The sequence below is a fragment of the Suricata suricatta genome, chromosome 4, assembly GCF_006229205.1.
Source record: "Suricata suricatta isolate VVHF042 chromosome 4, meerkat_22Aug2017_6uvM2_HiC, whole genome shotgun sequence".
Lineage (NCBI taxonomy): Eukaryota > Metazoa > Chordata > Mammalia > Carnivora > Herpestidae > Suricata > Suricata suricatta.
The window spans coordinates 14,505,214-14,524,800 of NC_043703.1; the positions used below are offsets into that span (position 1 = coordinate 14,505,214).

A 19,587-nucleotide genomic window follows, 5' to 3' on the forward strand; every position below is an offset into this window, starting at 1 on the left:
GGCCAAGGTACAGTTTTGCCACTTGGTTGTGAAAAGACTGTATTTTATAAAAGACCAGGGGCAGTTTTTAACATAATAAACCCACAACTTACAGCAGATTTGTAAACGCATCAAACAGGCAGAAAGCTGAGGCAGATAGTGATTCTTATAATGACATAAGAGCAAGTAGATGCCTCCCTGGGGGAATCCCGAGCCACGGAAATGCCTTTCTCTCCCTAAGATACATGCACTTGTAATAGCGTTTCTAACATGCATAATGATGAAAGCTTGCTTACATATTTGAAAAAAAATAAAACCAAGCAACAACAAGCAAAGTTTACCGGTATTTTCTTTCCCATAACCACTTTTTAAATTCTTCTTGCTTTGCTCTTTTATCATTAAATTTGATTTAAAGAAATAGAAACCCCTCTGTAAGCAAAATTCTTTTTTCACTCAGCACTGTCCTCCTTCTCATACGTTTTTATCACCCTGAATATACATAGGAAGATACATATATGTGTGTGTGTGTGTGTGTGTGTATTTCATGCTCAGATGACCTGAGGAAGTATAGGAATTGGAGATAACCTGTGATTTATTGACTGCACGTGTGCGTGTATATATAGGTGTGTGTGTGTGTGTATACATATGTATATTATATGTATGCATACCTGTCTGCAAACGATCCCCCATGATGTGAGGCAAATTGAAACTAGCTTTTTTTTTTAAACGTTTTTTAATTATTTTTGAGTGACAGAGAGATACAGCATGGGCAGGGGAGGGTCAGAGAGAGAAGGAAATACAGAATCTGAAGCAGGCTCCAGGCTCTGAGCTGTCAGCACAGAGCCTGACGCAGGGCTTGAACCCACGAACCATGAGATCATGACCTGAGCGGAAGTCAGACGCTTAGCCAACTGAGCCACCCAGGCGCCCCAAAACTAGCTTTTAAGATAGTCCCTTCTGGGGGTGCCTGGGTGGCTCCGTTCGTTATGTATCTGACTCGATTTCGGCTGAGGTCATGGTCTCACGGTTTAGTAAGTTCGAGCCCCAAGTCAGGCTGTTCTGGCAGGGCGAACCCTGCTTGGGATTCTCTGTCTCCCTCTGTCTCTGCCCCTCCCCCGACCTGTGCTGTCTCTGTCTCAAAATAAAATTAAAATTAAAATATATAAAATAAAACAGTCACTTCTGCCCTGTCCCTCAGAATCTATCATTTGCACTGGGTATTTGTAAAACATTCATGAAATTATCAACTTCCCTTTGCCAAATAAAATACATGACCATACTTTCAGCCCACATTCATATACCTTATCCATCCTAGGCAATTTTTTTTTGAGGATTTTACTTTTAAGTCACGTCAGCACCCAACATGGGGCTAGACCCCAAGATCAAGAATCACACGACCCACCCACTGAGCCAGCCAGATGCCCCATCCTAGGCAATTCTTGACCCTTTAATAAGCAGTCTTTACGGAGTTAACAGCCAACTGTATGCAACTGCTCCGGCACAGTGAGGGGAGAAGTGACATTTTACATCCACCCCAAACAAAGCCACCATATTTACCTTCTACTTTGAAGATAGTGAAGTGCGGTCGGCAATGGAAGGAACCCAATGCGTTACCCGCGCAGTTCATCCACAGGCCCTGGTAAACCCAAGTGGCGGTTATCACCGATGACGCTCGGGTGGTCACTTTCCACTCATTGGACGTGGTGGCCGCGACGAGAGCTCCAAACCCTCCGACACCGAACACCAGAGCTGAGATCTGCGCCCTGGACATGTCGCTCGGCCTTCTGCGGTGACACGGTCCAGACAGAGCGCGGTGGTGGGCTAGGCATGCAGCGGGCGACGGGCTCGCGGACAGGCTTTATGACAAGTGAACGCGGCAACGGGACAGTATTTCATGCTCGGATGGCCTGCGGAAGGACCGGAATTCAGGATGACGGCGGATTTACCGCTGGCATTTTAAATATGGCCTGAGATGATCTTTCTAATTTCCTCCACGGAGATTACTAAAGAAATTTTAGATGGATTTTAAAGGTTTTGATTTTGCAGATTTTTTTTTCCTGGCATCATAGTTAATGCTTAATTTTCTGTTAGCCTGAAGCTTAACGAACCGTGCACCAACCAGATATTACAAAGTACAAATTATACAGTAACAGTTAAGGCTCATCGGACCAATTGCCTTAGTCTCGCAGACTTCAGAATCTTTATAGAAATGGAATCATATGGTAGGCATTCTTTGGTAACTTATTTTCTTCACCCAACGTCATGTTCGTGAAATTCATCTATGTTCAAGAATGCAGTTGACGTTCATTAAATATTACAGTGGAAATATAGCACTTCATTAAAGGAATGTACTGCAATTTATTTTTCCATGTTCCTGGAGACGAACATTTGTGTGGTTTCTTCCTCATCCCCGCCCCTCCCCCCTCAATGACAGTGGGCACAGCTGTGAGTATTCTCTTCCTGCACCTGCTCCAAGAGTTTCTCCAGGGCAATCTTAGAACTGCTAGGAAGCAGGAAATAAGTAGGAACTAATCTTCAACCTTACTGACAATGCTGCATGGCTGTACTGAGTAATTGTAGCTGTTTGCCATCCGACAACCAGTGGGTGAATTCTCATTGGCTCATTTGATAACATGTGGCATTGGGAGTGTTGTCAGAATTGCTGGGTTTTTGTTCTTTGGGTGGGGAAGGGGGTTTGGGCCACTCTGATGAGTGTAAAGATATCCCGTTATGATGACCAATTTATATTTTCTGATTACTAATGAAGCTGAGCATATTTTCACGTATTTATTGGTTTGTTGTGTTTTTGTCTCCAAAGACGTGTGTAGCTTTTGCCCATTTTATCTGTTGAGTTGCTTAACTTTTTATAATTTATGTTTAGTTCTGTTACATCCTGGAAAGCAATCTTTTATTTGATTATTTATGTTGTAAATATCTTCTCCCACTTTGTGTTTCATCTTCTCAGCTATTTGATAAGACTCTTGATTTTAGTGTACTTAAATTTATCAAGGTTTTTCTAAATGATTTGTACTTTGAGATCTTGATTAAGAAATCTCCCTCAGGGGCACCCGGGTGTCTCAGTTGGTTAAGCCTCTGACTCTCCGTGAGCTCAGGCCCCGCCCCCAGGCTCTGCACTGACAGCTCTGAGCCTGCTTGGGATTCTCCCTCTGCCCCTCTCTCTGCCCCTCTCTGGCTCACTCTCTGTCTCTCTCAAAATAAATAAATAGACTTAAAAAAAATTTTTTTAATCTCCCTCAGAGATAGTAAATACGTTACCCTCTAATCCTATTTCAAAGTTTTAGTTTTTACAGTCGGTTGAACTCCCGACACTGGTTTCAGCTCAGGTCATGATCTCACAGTTTTGTGAGGTGGAACTCTGTGAGGGCCTCTGGGCTGCCAGTGCAGAGCCTGCTTGGAAGTCTCTCTCTCCCTCTCTCTCTCCCTCTCTCTCTCTCTCTCTCTGCTCCTCCCCAACTCGCGCTCTGTCTCTCTCAAAATGAAATAAATAAAACTTAAACCAGAATTTATTTTTCTGTTTAATGATTCGGGATCTATTTCATTTTTTAACATGGAAACCCAATTTTTCTGTCCCTACTAAACGGTCTCTGGTTTTCCTGCTGATGTGCAGTGTCACTTTTGTCATATCAGACATAAATATTTACATGGTCTGTTTATGGATTCTCTAATCTGTTACATTTATCTGCTCGTCTGCTCCTGCACCCAGACAATACTCTCTTAATTACTCTAATTTATAAATATTTCTTGAGATCTTAATGATGTCTCTTACTTTGCTCTTTTTATCAAGAGTATTGGAGATTTTTTTTAGCTCTTTGCTGTTCCTTACATATGTTAGAATAGGCCTATTAAGTTATACATGTACACGTACCTCCTGGGATGTTTGTTGGAGGAGAGTAAATAATTTTATAAAGTTGAGCCTTCCTGCCAATGAGTATTGTACTCTCTTCATTTAACCCTTATTTAAAATCTTCTTTCAGTAAAATCGTATACTTTAATTAAATCTTGTTACTTTTTTTGCTAGATTTATTCGTTTTTTAAAGATTTTCTCTTTTATTTTTTTTAACTTTTTTTTTTTTTTTTTTAGAGAGAGAGACAGAGCAGGAGCAGGGGAGGGGCAGAGAGAGAGGGAGACACAGAATCCGAAGCAGGATCCAGGCTCTGAACTGTCAGCACAGAGCCCGACGCAGGGCTTGAACTCACAAACCCTGAGATCATGACTTGAGCCAAAGTCAGACACTTAACCAACTGAGCCACTCAGGTGCCCCCAGATTGTAAAGCAATCTCTACACCCAACACGGGGCTTAAACCTACAACCCTGAGATCAAGAGTCACATGCTCCACTGATTGAACTAACCAGGTGCCTCATGCTAGATTTAAACTTAGGACTCACTCTAGCATCTCTTCTGTCTAACATATTTTTCTGATTTCCTTCTTGTATATACAGTTGACCTTGAACAACATGGTAAATAGGTGTACCAACCCCCAGGCAGCCAAAAATCCACATATAACTTTTGACCTCCCTGAACTTACCTAATAGCCTACTGTTGACCAGAGCCTTACTCATAAAGTTAACACATGTTTTATATACTATATGTATCATATTCTGTATTCTTACAATAAAGTAAGCTAGAGAAAAAGAAAATGTTATTTGTAAAATCATGAGGAAGAGAAAATACATTTACAGTACTGTACTGTATTTATTTAAAAAATTCACATGTAAGCATATGTGCTTGGTTCAAACCTTTGTTCAAAGGTCAATGGTATATGTTGTTTTTCTTCTTTCTTACTTTTTTTTTTTAGTTTTTTTCCACATTTCAGTTTTTCCACTCTATTAAAATAGGAGCTACACATTTTTTGTGTTAACAGGTACTCTAGGGGCACCTGGGTGGCTCAGTCGGTTAAGCCTCCGACTGAGGCTCAGGTCACATTTCATGTTCGTGGGTTTGAGCCCCACGTCGGGCTCTGTGCTGACAGCTAGCTCAGAGCCTGGAGCCTGCTTCCGGTTCTGTGTCTCCTTCTCTCTCTGCCCCTCCCCCTCTCATGCTCTGTCTCTCTCTGTATAAAACATTAAAAAAATTTTTTTAAAGCAGTTACTCTAGAAATTTTAATGCATATTTAACTTAATAAATAAAATCAATCATTCTCTTTATTCTCAATCTGAATAATATGAGAATCTTAAGATATTTTAACATTAACATAATTCCTCTTCTGGCCTATGTTATTGCTTTTTTTCTATGTTGTTTGATTTTTAGTCCCATAATCTCCCCAGATGTTAGCCCCGCACTAATTATCATTATTACTACATACTGTCATTTTTCTTTTTCTTTTTTTTTTTTTTTTTGCTTGCTAGTTTGTTCTCCTTTTCAAACCTTCCTTGTGAGTTTATTATTTTTCTTCTTCCTAGGGTCTATCCTTGCAAAATTTCTCTAGTGAGGGACTGTTGGTAGTTACCTTTCTTAATTTTTGTTCGACAGATAATATATTTCTTTTCTGCTTGCTTTTGGTAGAGAATTTTTGGAGGCATACAGTTATACGTTGACAATGATTTCAACTCATAACTTTGAAGATATAATTCCATTTCTGTCTGACTTCCATTGTTGCTCTAGAGAAATCAAGAACTGGATTTGTCATTTCTTTATAGATTAGTCCAAGTTTTCTGTTTGGCTGATTTTAAGATTCTCCTTGGTTTTGGCAGTTTCACTTTGATTATGGATTTGATTATGGATTATGGCCGCTTCACTTTGATTATGATAATGGATTATTTTTGGTAGTCTCCTTTGAGATTTATTGAACTTCTTGAATCTAATGATTCATATCTTTCATCAGTTCTGGGAAACTCTTAGCCCCTTCCCTCTACAAATGTTATCTCTGCCTACTCTTTATCTCCTTCTATAACTCTCATAAGATCTATTTTGTTTTGTTTTGTTTGTCCTATTTCTTAACTTCCTTTCAATATTTTTAATGACTTTATCTCTCCAGGCTGCATTCTGGGTTTTTAAAAGAGATATGTACTAATTTATTGATTTTCTCTTCAGCTATGTGTAATCTCCTGTTATCCATCCAAATGTTCTAATTCTCTAATACTTGAGAAAAAAAATGTCTAGAATTTCTATTCTATCCTTTTTTGTATCTTCCTATTTTTTTTCTAATCTCTTGTTTTTTAGTCATAATTCAAGTGTCCTATTTTGTTTTGTAAGTATTAGAGATACTTAATTTATATTCTATATCTCATTATTCTCATATCTGTAGTTTTTGCCAGTTGGATTAATTTTTTTTCTAGTGACCTTCTCACTCATTGTTTGTTAAAAAATGTGCTTTATCATATATCTGGGTATAAAAAAATTCTGTCCATTGTCTACTATGAAATTAGTATTATATTTTAAGGTAAACAAAAAAATTCGTACTGCTTGATAAACTATTTGCTTATAAATCTAAAAGTTTTCTTTATTCAATTAACTTAAAGTAGTGAACCAATAAACCTATGAAAGATGCTTTCTTTAAACAAAACAAACAGGGGCGCCTGGGTGGCTCAGTCGGTTGAGTGTCCGACTTCAACTCAGGTCACGATCTCACATTTGTGGGTTCGAGCCCTGCGTCGGGCTCTGTGCTGACTGCTAGCTCAGAGCCTGGAGCCTGCTTCTGATTCTGTGTCTCCCTCTCTCTCTGGCCCTGCCCGCTCATGCTCTGTCTCTGTCTCAAAAATAAGTAAAACATTAAAAAAAATTTTTTTTAAACAAAACAAACAAAAACCACATGTGCTTTGTGATTTGTGATTGTAAGCTCATGTTCCTGGAAACTTTCTCATGGAAATGTTTTGAGGCTTGAGTTGGACATTTGTTCTCCTAGATAGAATTTATATTTGCTTCCGTCTGTTTTGTAGGTGAGCTATCAACCCAGGACTATTTTTTTAATGTTTATTAATTTTTGAGAGAGAGAGAGAAAGATGATGAGAGAGAATCCCAAGCAGGCTCCACGCTGTCAGCACAGAGCCCAGTAGGGAGACTCAAACCCATGAACCAGGAGATCATGACCTGAGTTGAAACCAAGAGTCAAATGCTTAACTAACTGAGCCACCCAGGCATCCTGTGAGTACAGATATTTAATTAATTATTTTTTTAATTTTTTAAATGTTTATTTATTTTAGAGAGAGAGAGAGCATGAGTGGGGGACAGGCAGAGAGAAAGAGGGAGACAGAATCTGAAGCAGGCCCCAGGCTCTGAGCTGTCAGCACAGAGCCCAAAATGGTGCTAGAACTCATAGACCTTGAGATCATGACCTGAGTTGAAGTTGAACGCCCAACTGACTGAGCCACAGAGGCACCCCAACCCTGGACTGCTTTACACTAAATTATCTTTTACTGGCCAGTAAGTTAGTGTGAGTTCTAGTGCTATACCCAATGTGTGGTTATAAATTCTCAGGTCACTTCCTTTTGTCCCCATACTCAAATCCAAGGTTGAAACAGGACACTCCTTTACCGTGACCCAGGGGACAGTGATGGCGATAGTGACAGAGGTGGTGAAGCACTGCTTTTTTTCATTTTGTCCACTGCAGTCATTACTCTGGGGTGGGAACAGCTTCAGAGTTCTCTGACCCAGACTCGAACATTGCCTGGCTCTAGAAGCCCCCATTTTGGCCAATTGAGAATTAAAATCTTGGTGACCAGGGATCCTCCAGGGTCGCATTGGCTTCAAAGCTGGCTCACCTTTCTGTATTTGTGCTTCCTCTTCATTTCTTGTCTCTAAAGATTTCCTTTGCTTTCTTACTAGCTCAGGTATGCATTCAAAAATATTTTCAAGGGGCGCCTGCGTGGCTCAGTTAAGCATCCAACTCTGGATTTCAGCTCAGGTCATGATCTCAGGGTTCATGGGCTTGAGCCCTTCATTGGTCTCTGCACTAATAGCACAAAGCCTGCTTGGGATTCCTCTCTCTTCCTCTCTCTATACCCTTCCCTTGTTCAAGCTGTCTGTCTGTCTGTCTCTCTCTCTGTCTCAAAATAAAAATAAATAAACTTTAATAAAAAATAAATATTTTTGAATTAAAAAAATGTTTAAATTTATTTATTTTGAGAAAGAAACAGAGAGTATGGGGGAGGGGGCGGTGGTGGTGGAGGAGGAGGTGCAAAGAGAGAAAAGAAGAGAAAGCATTCCAAGCAGGCTCTGCACTGTCAGCACAGAACCTGATGCTGGATTTGAACTCACAAATCATTAATTCATGACTTGAGCTAAAACCAAGAGTCAGACACTGAACTGACTGAGTCACCCACATGCCCCTTGAATGTTTTCTTTTTAATTTTTTTTAAGAGAGAGAGAGAGACAGCACAAATGGGTGAGGAGTAGAGAGAGAGAGAGAAGGAGACACAGAATCTGAAATAGGCTCCAGGCTCCAAGCTGTCAGCACAGAGCCCAACATGGGGCTTGAACCCAAGGACTGTAAGACCATGACCTGAGCTAAAGTGGAATGCTGAACTGACTGAGCCACCCAGGTGCCCCTCAAGAGTTTCTTTATAGTGACTATAGGTATTTTGTTCCAGGAAGGTTGTATAGGATACCTAATCCACACTATCCAAGAAAAAGAAGTGGCCAAATGTAAAAAAGTAAACACTTATGTTTAAAAGTATCTCTAAAAATCAAATAATCTGGGGCACCAGTCTGGCTCAGTTGATAGAACATGTGACTTTCGATTTGAATTGTGAATCTGAGCTCCACATTGGGCATAGAGATTACCTTTTAAAAAATCAAATAACCTATCAGGAAATAACAATAAGTGAATCTATCCCAAATGAGGAGATTCCTGGAATTTCAGATTTGTGTAGATTTTGCTGTGCAGCCTAGTCTCAATTCCTATTTAGAGTCTTCTGGAAATTAGTTGCATGTTTTTAGTGGAAAGAGCTTTCTCTTGAAAAAAAAAATAATGGGGTGCCTGGGTGGTTCCGTCAATTGAGCGTCCGACTTCAGCTCAGGTCATGATCTCACAGTTTGTGGGTTCGAGCCCTGCGTCGGGCTCTGTGCTGACAGCTAGCTCAGAGCCTGGAGCCTGCTTCAGATTCTGTACCTCTCTCTCTCTCTGACCCGCCCCTGCTTGCGCTGTCTCTGTCTCTCAAAAATAAATAAAAAACATAAAAAATTTTTTAAGAAAAAAAAGAAGATCATCTGATAAATGTCTTTTCCCATACATTATATTTTTCTCCATCATACTGTGAGTTAAATTCCCAGAAAAGGTGTGCCTAATTCTACAATTAAGATGAAAATCAGGGGTGCCTGGGTGGTTCAGTCGGTTAAGCCTCCGACTTCAGCTCAGGTCAGATCTCATGTTTGTGGGTTCGAGCCCCACGTCAGGCTCTGTGCTGACAGCTAGCTCAGAGCCTAGAGCCTGCTTCCGGTTCCGTGTCTCCTTCTCTCTCTGCCCCTCCCCCTCTCATGCTCTGTCTCTCTCTGTATCAAAAATAAATAAAACATTAAAAATAAATAAATAAATAAATAAATAAAACATTTAAAAAAATTTTTAAAGATGAAAATCAAGGAATTTGAAATGAAAAACCACCCCCCAAAAAAACTTTACCCATTTTCTTATATCATTAAGATAAGACTTTAGGGCACTTGGGTGGCTCAGTTGGTTAAGCATTTGACTTTGGCTCAGGCTATGATCTCGCAATTCATGAGTCCAAGCCCCACATCAGGCTCTTTGCTGTCAGCACAGAGACTGTTCAGGTCCTCTGCCCCTCCCCTGCTTGTGCGTTCATGCACTCTCTCTCTCTCAAAATAAATAAACTTAAAAAAATAAAATGAAATAAGATTTTAACTGGATTTCTTAAAGCTCTTTCGCCAATATCTTGACTCCAGAGCATAATTAGGGCACTGTAAAATATTCTTCTAACAACTAGCAATAAAAATTAAATATTTCTGTCTATAAATAGTCTCTCTGGAGATAGCCCCTTACCAGTATTAGACATTTCAGATCTCCTCCCCTAACCTGCCATCCTTCCATTTGTCTGCGCGTCCTTCCTGGGACTAACAGCCGCACAATTCGAACGTGACCATATCCCTCTGTATTCTGTGCTTTTCAGGTTCTGCTTAGAGTCCTTCGTTGTTCTAGGAGAGCAAGATGCCCCGCTCTCGAGGCTTCTGCAGTTCATAATCTGGGGTGCACAATTCTGAAATCCACGGATCCAGGCTTTCCCAAAACTGGCGCTGTGTCTGTCAGCTAGAAGTGGATGGCACACTCACACTGGGTAATTCGAGAAGACTTTAATAAGGGACTTTATTCAAAGTGTAGAAAAGGTTCTACAAACTCAGCACTATTGACATTTGGGGCCAAACCATAATTCTACATTGGGAGGAGCTGCCCGGTGCCCTGTAGGGTGTGTGTCAGCAGCTCTGGTCGCCGCTGGACACTGCAGCGTGCCCACACCAACGGTCACGACAATCCACGTGTCCCCAGCCGTTGACGCGTTGCTCCCAGGCAGGAACAATGGAGTAGACAGCCCAAGTGCAATAAGACAGTGCCATGGTCAGAAGAGGCGAGGGGAAGGCCCTGATTCTCGGAACCAGGTGACAGGTGTTACAGAGAAGGCCGCCTTGCCAGAGCTGAGTCCCTCATGGGCGGGGGGGGGGGGGGGGGGGGGGGGGGGGGGGGGGGGGGGGGGGGGGGGGGGCAGAGCCCGAGCCAGCCTGGGAAACCCCGCCCTTCGCTCCTCCTCTTCCCTCTGCTAGAGGGTGTCGGAGCCCTCTGGTCCAAAGAGACCACCTCCCAGGCACAGTGCAAGGGGGAGAAGGAAAAAAGGTGGCTCTAGATACGCAGCACAGCCCCCAAACATACTTGGTGACAAAATGCTCCTGGAACCAAGCTGAGTCTACTTTAGACTTCACATGATTCACTACAGAAATACTGAGGTGTCTGACTGTGGGATGCTCCCCGAAATCCAGTGGGGGGTATTATGTAATATGTATGATACTATACCGTCTTGCCCTTTTAAATCTGAACAGGTTTGAATTCCAAAACACATCTGGCTACATGCATTTCAAATATATAATTGTGGAAACGTGCCTGTCGCCTGCAGGTAAAATGCATCCGGAGTCTGTCACTGTGTGACTCAAGGTGAGGACCCAGCTTTGTTTCCATATTATAAGCCCGTTTCCACACACACCCCACCTGCTAAACAAGCCAAGCTTTTCTCATTATCGTTGTGATTCCATCCCATATTAAGTTCTTGTGTAAACACAGGGGCTATATCTCTGTTCCAATTTCCTGGGCCGTTTGTGTATTCGGCTAGTAATAGAAACTATCCCGTTTTCAAGACTTCCATTTCTAGATATGTCCTAATATCTGGTAGGAAAGTCCTCTCTTTCTGCTTTTTTAAAATAGCAAATAATTTTTATTGTTCATTTTATCAGAAAGATTTTGTAGATGCATATAATTCTTAAAACATAATAAGGACATGGTTTTTTTAATGATTTTTTTTTGAGCATGAGAGGCTGCGAGTGGGGAAGAAAGGCAGAGGGAGAAAGAGAGAATCTTAAGTAGGTTCCACATTCATCCTGGGGCCCAATGTGGGGCTTGATCCTGCAACCCTGGGATCAAGACCTGAGCCAAAATTAAGAGTCGGACACTTAACCAACTGAATGACCCAGGTGCCCCAGGGCATGGTGGTCTTGACAGAAATTTTATTAAAGCCAGACAACATATTTTTCCCAGAAAGAACATTTTTTAAAAAAACTACCTTCAACAAAGCATCTTTGAGTCCATCAGTTCTGGTAAAGAATGGTAAATTATATGTTATAAAAAGTCTTTGTACGAGGGGCCCATGGGTGACTCAGTCAGTGAACCGGCAGACTTCGGATCAGGTCATAGTCTTACACTTCATGAGTTTGGGCCCCACGTTGGGCTTTGCTCTGACAATCTGGAGCCTGCTTGAGATTCTCTCTCTCCCTCCCTCTCTCTCTACCCCTCCCCCACTTACATGATCTCTCTTTCTCAAAATAAATAAGCTTAAAAAAAGTCTTTGATATGAAACACACAAAATAATACCTTAAATTTTCAGTCTTCAGATGAAGCCTATTGCTTCCCTTCAGTTTCTGAAGACATAGAATTGCTTTAAATTGTAGCAGGTCAAACATCACGTCCGTCCGTGTGATGCCCAGGCAGAAGTTCTGCTTCCGTGGAAGCTGGCCCAAGAGACCTGAAGACCAAAGCCATGTAAATCCTTGACTGGATCCTGAATTGGACTGATCCTTTTGTTTAAGGCTGCACCTGACATTATTAGAATAATCTGGAAAATCTATAGGTTGGCTATATAGACACCATTAGTGTAGCAACAGTATTTCCCTCAGGTGTGAGAGTGCCCCTGTGGTCATCTGGGAAAATGTCCTTGTTCTTAAATGGATGGACATACTTAGGGCACACCTGTGTGGCTCAGTCAACTCTTGGTTTGAACTCAGGTCATGATCACACTGTTCATAAGATGGACTTAGGGGCTCTGTGCTCACAGCGAGGAGCCTACTTGGGACTCTCTCTCCTTCTCTGCCCTTCCTCCCCCCCCCCACACGCTCACATTCTCTCTCTCTCTCAAAATGAATAAACATTAAAAAAATAAGTATTTAGGAGTAAGGTTGAGGCATCTGCAGCTTGCTTTCCAATGGTTCTGAAAAATGAGGTACATAAAGCAAATCAAGTATATAAAGCAAGATGTTGGTGTTTGCTGAATACGGACGAAGGTTATTTGATTGGCTGTTGATTTGCTGACTATGGATGAAGGCTGTTGTTTGTGTTATAATTTCAAGTTCTCTGGCGTGAAAATTTTCAAACTAAAATGTTGGGGGAGAAGAAATAGGAAATCACAGAAACAGTAACAGTGCATATGGAGGGGTGCCTGGCTAGCTCAGTCACGCGACACTTGATCTAAGGGTTGTAAGTACGAGCCCTACATTGGATGTAGTGATGACTTAAAACAACACAGACTGTGGGGCGCCTGGGTGGCTCAGTTGGTTAAGCCTCTGACTTCGGCTCAGGTTTGATCTCACGTTCGTGGGTTTGAGCCCTGCATCAGGCTCTGTGCTGACAGCTAGCTCAGAGCCTGGAGCCTGCTTCCGGTTCTGTGTCTCCTCTCTCTGCCCCTCCCTCTCTCATGCTCTGTCTCTCTCTGTATCAAAAATAAATAAAACATTAAAAAAATTTTAAACAACACAGATTGAGAACTGTGTGTGTGAAGGCATCCATCACTCAGAAGCAAAGCAGTCAGCTTTCCAGACCATTCTGTGACCGCAGGCAGGTGCTCTTCTGCAGCAGGGTGTATGCAGATTTGTTCCGTTTGTTCTCTGCAGGCCTGTCTCCCTCCCACCCCCACTTCTGCGCCGCTCTCCGGAGCCCGGGCAGAAGCAGGCCTGTGTCGGCCAGGACTCCTCCGGCTCTCAGTTCTTCACAGGGAGGAAACCCAAGCTCTGCACCCCCACAGCCTGCCTCAGTGGCCTCAACATCCCTGCCCTGCCTTCTTAAGATTGATTTCACAAGGCACCTGGGTGCCTCAGCTGTTAAGCATCTGACTATGGCTCAGGTCATGATCTCATGGTTTGTGAGTTCAAGTCCCACATTGGGTGAGCACCAGCCCTGCTTTGGGTGAGCATGAGCCTCTGGTGAGCCCCACTTCTCTCTCTCTCCCTCTCTCTCTTCCCCTTGGGGGATTCTCTCTCTCTTTCTCTCTCTCAAAAAAGACTGATTTCACTACCCATGGATCACAGATATTTTTGCCTCAAAGCTGTGTGCAAGCTTCAAACCTCCTCATTTGCACACACCCTGGGGTTCCTGAGAGGAGCTGGAAGTCCTAGAATGTTCTGGGTGAGGAAAGAAAGGCAGGCTGCCATCAGCCAGCATCTCTAAGTAAGCTCATCTGGTGAACTGTATAAAGAGATCTAATAAGAAGGGGCCTTGAATCTCCATGATCTCCAGTATTTTGTTGTGCTTTCTTTTCTTATTTTCAAAAATACTCACTTTCAGGGCGCTTGGGTGGCTCAGTCGGTTAAGCGTCTGACTTCAGCACAGGTCATGATCTCATGGTTTGTGAGTTCGAGCCCCATGTTGGGCTTCATGCTGACAGCTTGAGATTCTTTCCCGCCTTCTCTCTCTTTCCCTCCCCCACTTGCACATGCTCTCTCTCTCTCTCTCAAAATAAACAAACTTAAAAAAACTCACTTTCACACCTAATTTCTTTAAGAAAACTTTCAAAACTATATAAACTTTAATTTGGGTGGACTTTTATTTTCCTACATGCATTTTAGAGTAAGTTTATCAATTCCTCACAACATCACAGGGCAATAGAAATGTTAGTGTTTTAAGGCAGCAGGAAGGTAAAGGGGATGATGCCAATGGAGATAAAGTGGATCTCAAGACACATACTTTCATTTTAGGTCTTGAATTACCTGGAAAAAATTATTCTCTACTTGGACTTAGGGAAAAACCAATCTCTTAAACCCTTTGCTTAAGATATCACCGCTATCAGATATGCTGAGAAATAGTGAGATGTTGACACGGGGCGTATCAGGGGAGATAAAGTGCTCCGTGTTCCTAGTAAACCTTTAGCAAAACTCATCATGAACAAAAACTGTATTTCTTGCTCGGGGACACTGAAAATTATCTAAAATCAGGACATAGATGTCCCACATCTATTTCTGATATGACACTAATTACAAGCCATGACTAGTTTTATTGCAGGAAATCACAAAATGTATTGTCTTGCCAAATGTGTTTTTGCTTTACTACCCTCACTTTTAAGTGGCTTTCAAGAAAATATAATGGGCTCTTTCGAGGAGGTAAATTGAATGGAGGTCTGCTGAAGCAATCAGTGCTGGGGTAAATTAACAAAGCAATCCAGTCTGGGATTGTGGTGGTTATATTAAAAAAAAAAAGTGTTATTGAATTATTTGTCCCTTTATTCAGTAAGTCGGATGCATGGTGCTACGCTTAGGAAGAGCCGTATTTGTAGATCTGAACTGAGTTTTCCAAACAGCCAATGTCTTCGCCCAGTCCTTCCTGCTTTCAAATTGGTCAAGTGCCACCATACGTAGTGGAATCAGACTGCTTGATTTGGCTTTTATCCAGGATAGAAAGACGCAGGGCTTTCTCGTGTAAATAAATAAACACGGTTAGGTGTTGTTCTAAGCACTTTTGTGTGCCAGAAAGTCCTGGAAGAGCCTTCACTAGGTCCAGACCACATGAGCTGTGCTGGTTCTCTTGATGTTCAATGTCGCCCAGATCTGCCCTTGAATGCACAGTTGAAGACCCTTTGGGTACATTCCTCCTGCGCATCCCCGGAGGGGTGGGTGTAGGCCAGAGCGGCCCCGAGTCAGGCTTCCAAGCCCAGACAGACCACAGCGGTAACACAAACACCCTGAAACCTCAAAGGAGCAGAGCATGAAACCTGTAACAGCCTCCTCTTCAGCTCCTAACTGAACCACAGCGACGCAGACGGACCACAGCCCGACCAGTTACGAAAATCAGAAGCACAATGCACCCCAGTCCTTATGCACATACAGCGAGCGCACCTTTCCTCCTCTTTATTGTGAGATAGAGCACACATTACAGCGAGGACCTAAAACAGAGTCTCAAGATCGTGAGTGACTAACACAGATTGAGTAGGGGAGTCCCCCGGCGCCCCGCCCGCATTCAGAGAACTGCTCTGCCCTAACGCTCACGGACTTCAGTACTTCTGGCTGCAGATCTGTCTCCACCTGTTCCTTGCGGACGTCAGATACCAGCCCGGGTGTCTCCCTGTTTGTCTATATGGGTCTGGGATTAACGGTTTTTTTTTTTTTTTTTTAGCACCTTCCAGACCTCTAGCCTTCTTTGTCGTCATTGGTTAACACATCCCCGGACCTTCCTGACTTCGGGCTGACACCCCCTCCAACCCCCCTGAGTAGGATGGAAGCCTGGTGAGACGGCTCCAGAGCCGTACGTGCCAGGACGGAGAAACAAGGTGGGATATGGCGTGCCTTGTGTCAGCCTGCTGGCTTCCAGAAAACCTCCGGAATGTCCCCTGAGAAACTTTCTGGCTTCTTTAGGAAGATTAAGGATCTTTCAAGGCCAAGGTTTGTGCCAGTTCAATGTTTCATACCACTTGACAGCTCCTTCCAGAAACGAATCCCCGTCTCTGGACTCCTTGTCAAAACCTCGTCCTCTCTCCACGCATCTTTCTCAATTAATATGGATTTGAGTGAATTCTAGACAGGATTCTGGATGATGATCTCATAATCATACCATCATTTGGTGTTGGAGCTGCCTTTTCTTGATTATTTTGTAGTGAATCAACTCTCAACCTGGAATTTAAAAATAGAATTCTGTCGCACGAAGACGGTCCCATTGTCAAGCCAGGTGCAGTTGAGCAAGAGGCTCAAGGTGGCTGGGTTGATAAGGGGAAAATGATAGGCATGACCAGGTCAACATCTGCTTCTCTGATGGCACCCATGCCCACTGTGGTGGCAAGGAATGGGCAGGGGCTTTGCAAATGGCAGAGCTGGGTTGGACTCCCACCAGCTGGTGTGATCTTAGGCGAGTTTATATATCTTTAGCCTTTAAATTGTAGGGGCACCTGGGTGGCTCAGTTGATTAAGCATCCGACTTTGGCTCAGGTCATGATCTCATGGTTGTGGGACCAAGCCCTGCATCAGGCTCTGCGCTGACAGTGTGGAGCCTCCTTGGGATCCTCTCTCTCTTTCTCACTCTCTCCGTCTCTCTGCCTCTCCCTCATTCACACTCTCTCTGTCTCTCAAACTAAACAAATAGGGGTACCTGGGTGGCTTAGTCAGTTAAGCATCCAACTTTGGCTCAAGTCATTCATGATCTTGCAGTTGGTGGATTCAAGCCCCCCGTCGGGCTCTGTGCTGACAGCTCAGAGCCTGGAGCCTGTTTCAGATTCTGTGTCTCCCTCTCTCTCTATCCCTCCCCTGCTCATGCTCTGTCTCTCTCTCTCTCCCTCAAAAATAAATAAACATTAAATTTTTTTTACATTGTAGTAAAATATAGTTTACAAAAAATTTCCCATTTTAGTCATTTTTTTAGTGTTCTGTTCTGTGACACTAAATACTTTCCCATCAGCAAGCACTAACTAATCTTCCCAAATGGAAACTCCACCCCCGTTAAACAATAACTGGTCCACCTTCCGGCTCCTGGCAACCGTCTTTCCACCTTCCGGTTCGCACTTGACGCTCTCCTCACGTCCTACAAAGGGCGGCACCGAGCACCACGTCCTTGAGGTTCAGCGTCCCTGCCTTAGCATGTGTCCGGGTTTTTTAAGGCTGAACAGTATTCCGCGGTGTGGACATAACTCCTTTTGCTTGTCCACTCATCCGTCGATGCGCGCTCGGGCTGCTTCCGTTTCAGCTGCTGTGGCTAATGCTGTTGTCTGCCGGGCGCCTGGCTCTCCAGCGTGTGGCCCGTGGCGGGATCGCTGGACCAGAGCCTGGTGCCGTCTTCACCGTCGGAGGGTGCTGTTAGCTGACTATTCAAGCGGGGTGTATACTCAGGAAATGGGCAGAGGTGTGCTCTCTGTCCACTGAGCACCAGGGGACCCCCAGCCACCCCCTGTCCTGCTCTCACGGCTTCGGCCCCGCACCGCCAATCACCATGCGCCCAACTTTGGGCAACACGGATTCATTTTGTTATCAAAGTTACGTAGGGCGCCTGGGAGGCTCGGTCGGTTACGCGTCCGACATTGGCTCAGGCCACGATCTCACGGTCAGTGGGGTCAAGCCCGATGGCCAACAGCCCTTAGGACAGGGTGCAAAGGGGGTGTATGGACCGCACTGCCTGAATCCTGCGTCACACAAAGTTCTGTCTCTCTCTCTCCACATCTCTGTCTCTCTGTCTCTCCGTGTCTCTGTCTCTGTCTCTTGCATCAGCCTCCGGCAGCGCAGATGTGAGGACCAGTGTTGCAGCTGGAGCGAGGGGCCCACCCACAGCAGACGGCAGGTGCAAGGACCCCTGCTGGGTCAGAGACCGGGGTCGTGCACGCTGGACTCGGGCTCGCCAGCCAGCCTGCCGAGCCGCTCTGCGCGCCGCCTCCCTTTCTCGGGCAGCGCACACGTGGGGCCAGAGTGGAGCTCTATGGGGCGTCGCCAGCGTGGGACTGATGTAAACATGACAAAGAGGACAGCTCAGAGCAAGCCTGCCAACCCGATCTCTCCGCGTTTCTCTCTGTGGCGAATATTGTTTGTTCTGTTACATAGTTTGACTCTACCTACCTCCGCATGGCTCTCAGACTGCTGATTTGCTTACTAGTTATATTTAATATATGCTCTTAGTTCTGTTTATAGGTTGTGAGCGGCTTTCTGACGAACGATCTATACTTAAAACAAAAGTGTCTTCTGCATAGTGGCTGCCTTATCTCCTAAGGCAGAAGTGCCCATTGCCAAATAACACGCAAACACATGTTACAATACTTGACAGGCTTGGGTCTCCATCCAAGAAATTCCCAGCGTTCACAGTCATGTATCAGAGGCTTGGGGAGAACACAGTGCCTTCATATGGTCCTGAAATCACGTCCCCGGGCAGGGAATTCAGTCATGACTTCCGCAGAAGAGTAACGGACCACTCTCAGATACGCAAGGGAGGATGAGCAGATATGTAATGGGTTTGATATGACTGTCTTACGTTTGACATTTATTCAAATTGGTAATATACATAGATGGGGAGGTCTGTTCTCACGATGCTGTATTGTTCGGAAAATCACTACTATCACAATACCTTGTGCATGATTGTACTTGTGTGTCCCTGAATATGCCAGGAAAAGAGGCGTCAGTATCATGTTAATAATAAAATACTCCCTGGGGCGCGTGGGCCACTCAGTCGGTTGAGCGTTCAACTTCAGCTCAGGTCATGGTCTTGAGGTTCATGAGTTTGAGCCCCACATTGGGCTCTGTGCTGACAGCTCAGAGCCTGGAGCCTGCTTCAGATTCCGTGTCTCCCTCCCCACTCATGATCTGTCTCCCTCTCTCAAAAATAAATAAACACTAAAATAATAATAATAATAATAATAATAATAATAATAATAATAATTAATAATAATAAAATGCTCTTAGCCACATTCTTGTTCCTCTGATCCCAACATTGCTATTTCTATTGGCCTGTGTACTTCTTATTCCTGCTTGTGAGTCAGTAAACACAGGAATATTAATTTATTTGGGCAGATTCACATTGATGTTACTCTGTTTTAAAAAAAGGGGGGGGAAGAACAGCTAGAGAGCTCTGCAGCCACCCAAAAATAAAGCAGTAAGCGTCCCAAATCGATGGACCATTGATCCCTGCAATTGTCCCATTTGGCCACAAGATGGCATCATGCACCAGTATGACACCAGAGCTGGGCTGAGAGCAGCCACCATGCTCCCTCCCCACCCGCCACGGGTGGGCGGCAGAAAGGTATGATGGGGTGGGGACCCTGTGAAGGGACAGCCACAGGACAATGACCCCCGAGGAAGTGAATGAAGGCTGACACCATGGAGGTAGTGTACAGTAGAGGTTAAGAACGCAGACTTTGGGATCAAATAGCTTATTTTCCAACCCCAGTTCTTCCACCTCCCTGGCCTGGTGGCATTTTAGTCTTCTTCTTGA

General features: G+C 43.9%; 1 protein-coding gene and 1 long non-coding RNA gene across 5 annotated transcripts in view; one reads left to right on the top strand and one right to left on the bottom strand.

Annotated features, from left to right (window-relative positions):
- The window catches only part of CLDN10 (claudin 10), a 121,086-nt gene extending 119,136 nt beyond the window's left edge, over nucleotides 1-1,950 (bottom strand). Inside the window, exon 1 of the mRNA XM_029938418.1 lies at nucleotides 1,537-1,950. Coding sequence (XP_029794278.1) covers nucleotides 1,537-1,750 — 214 coding nt within the window. The 5' untranslated portion in view covers nucleotides 1,751-1,950. The remainder of the gene's footprint in view (nucleotides 1-1,536) is intronic.
- A 163-nt stretch (nucleotides 1,951-2,113) lies between these two features.
- Nucleotides 2,114-19,587, top strand: part of LOC115290454 — a 37,856-nt gene continuing 20,382 nt past the window's right edge. For 2 of the 4 annotated variants that reach the window (XR_003908103.1, XR_003908105.1), the window contains exons 1-4: nucleotides 2,114-2,201; nucleotides 10,061-10,225; nucleotides 10,980-11,091; nucleotides 15,805-16,070. This is a non-coding gene — a long non-coding RNA (uncharacterized LOC115290454). Of the gene's footprint in view, nucleotides 2,202-10,060; nucleotides 10,226-10,429; nucleotides 10,545-10,979; nucleotides 11,092-15,804; nucleotides 16,071-17,879; nucleotides 18,269-19,587 lie in introns of those variants that run through there. The other 2 variants (XR_003908102.1, XR_003908104.1) reach the window with 2 other exon arrangements.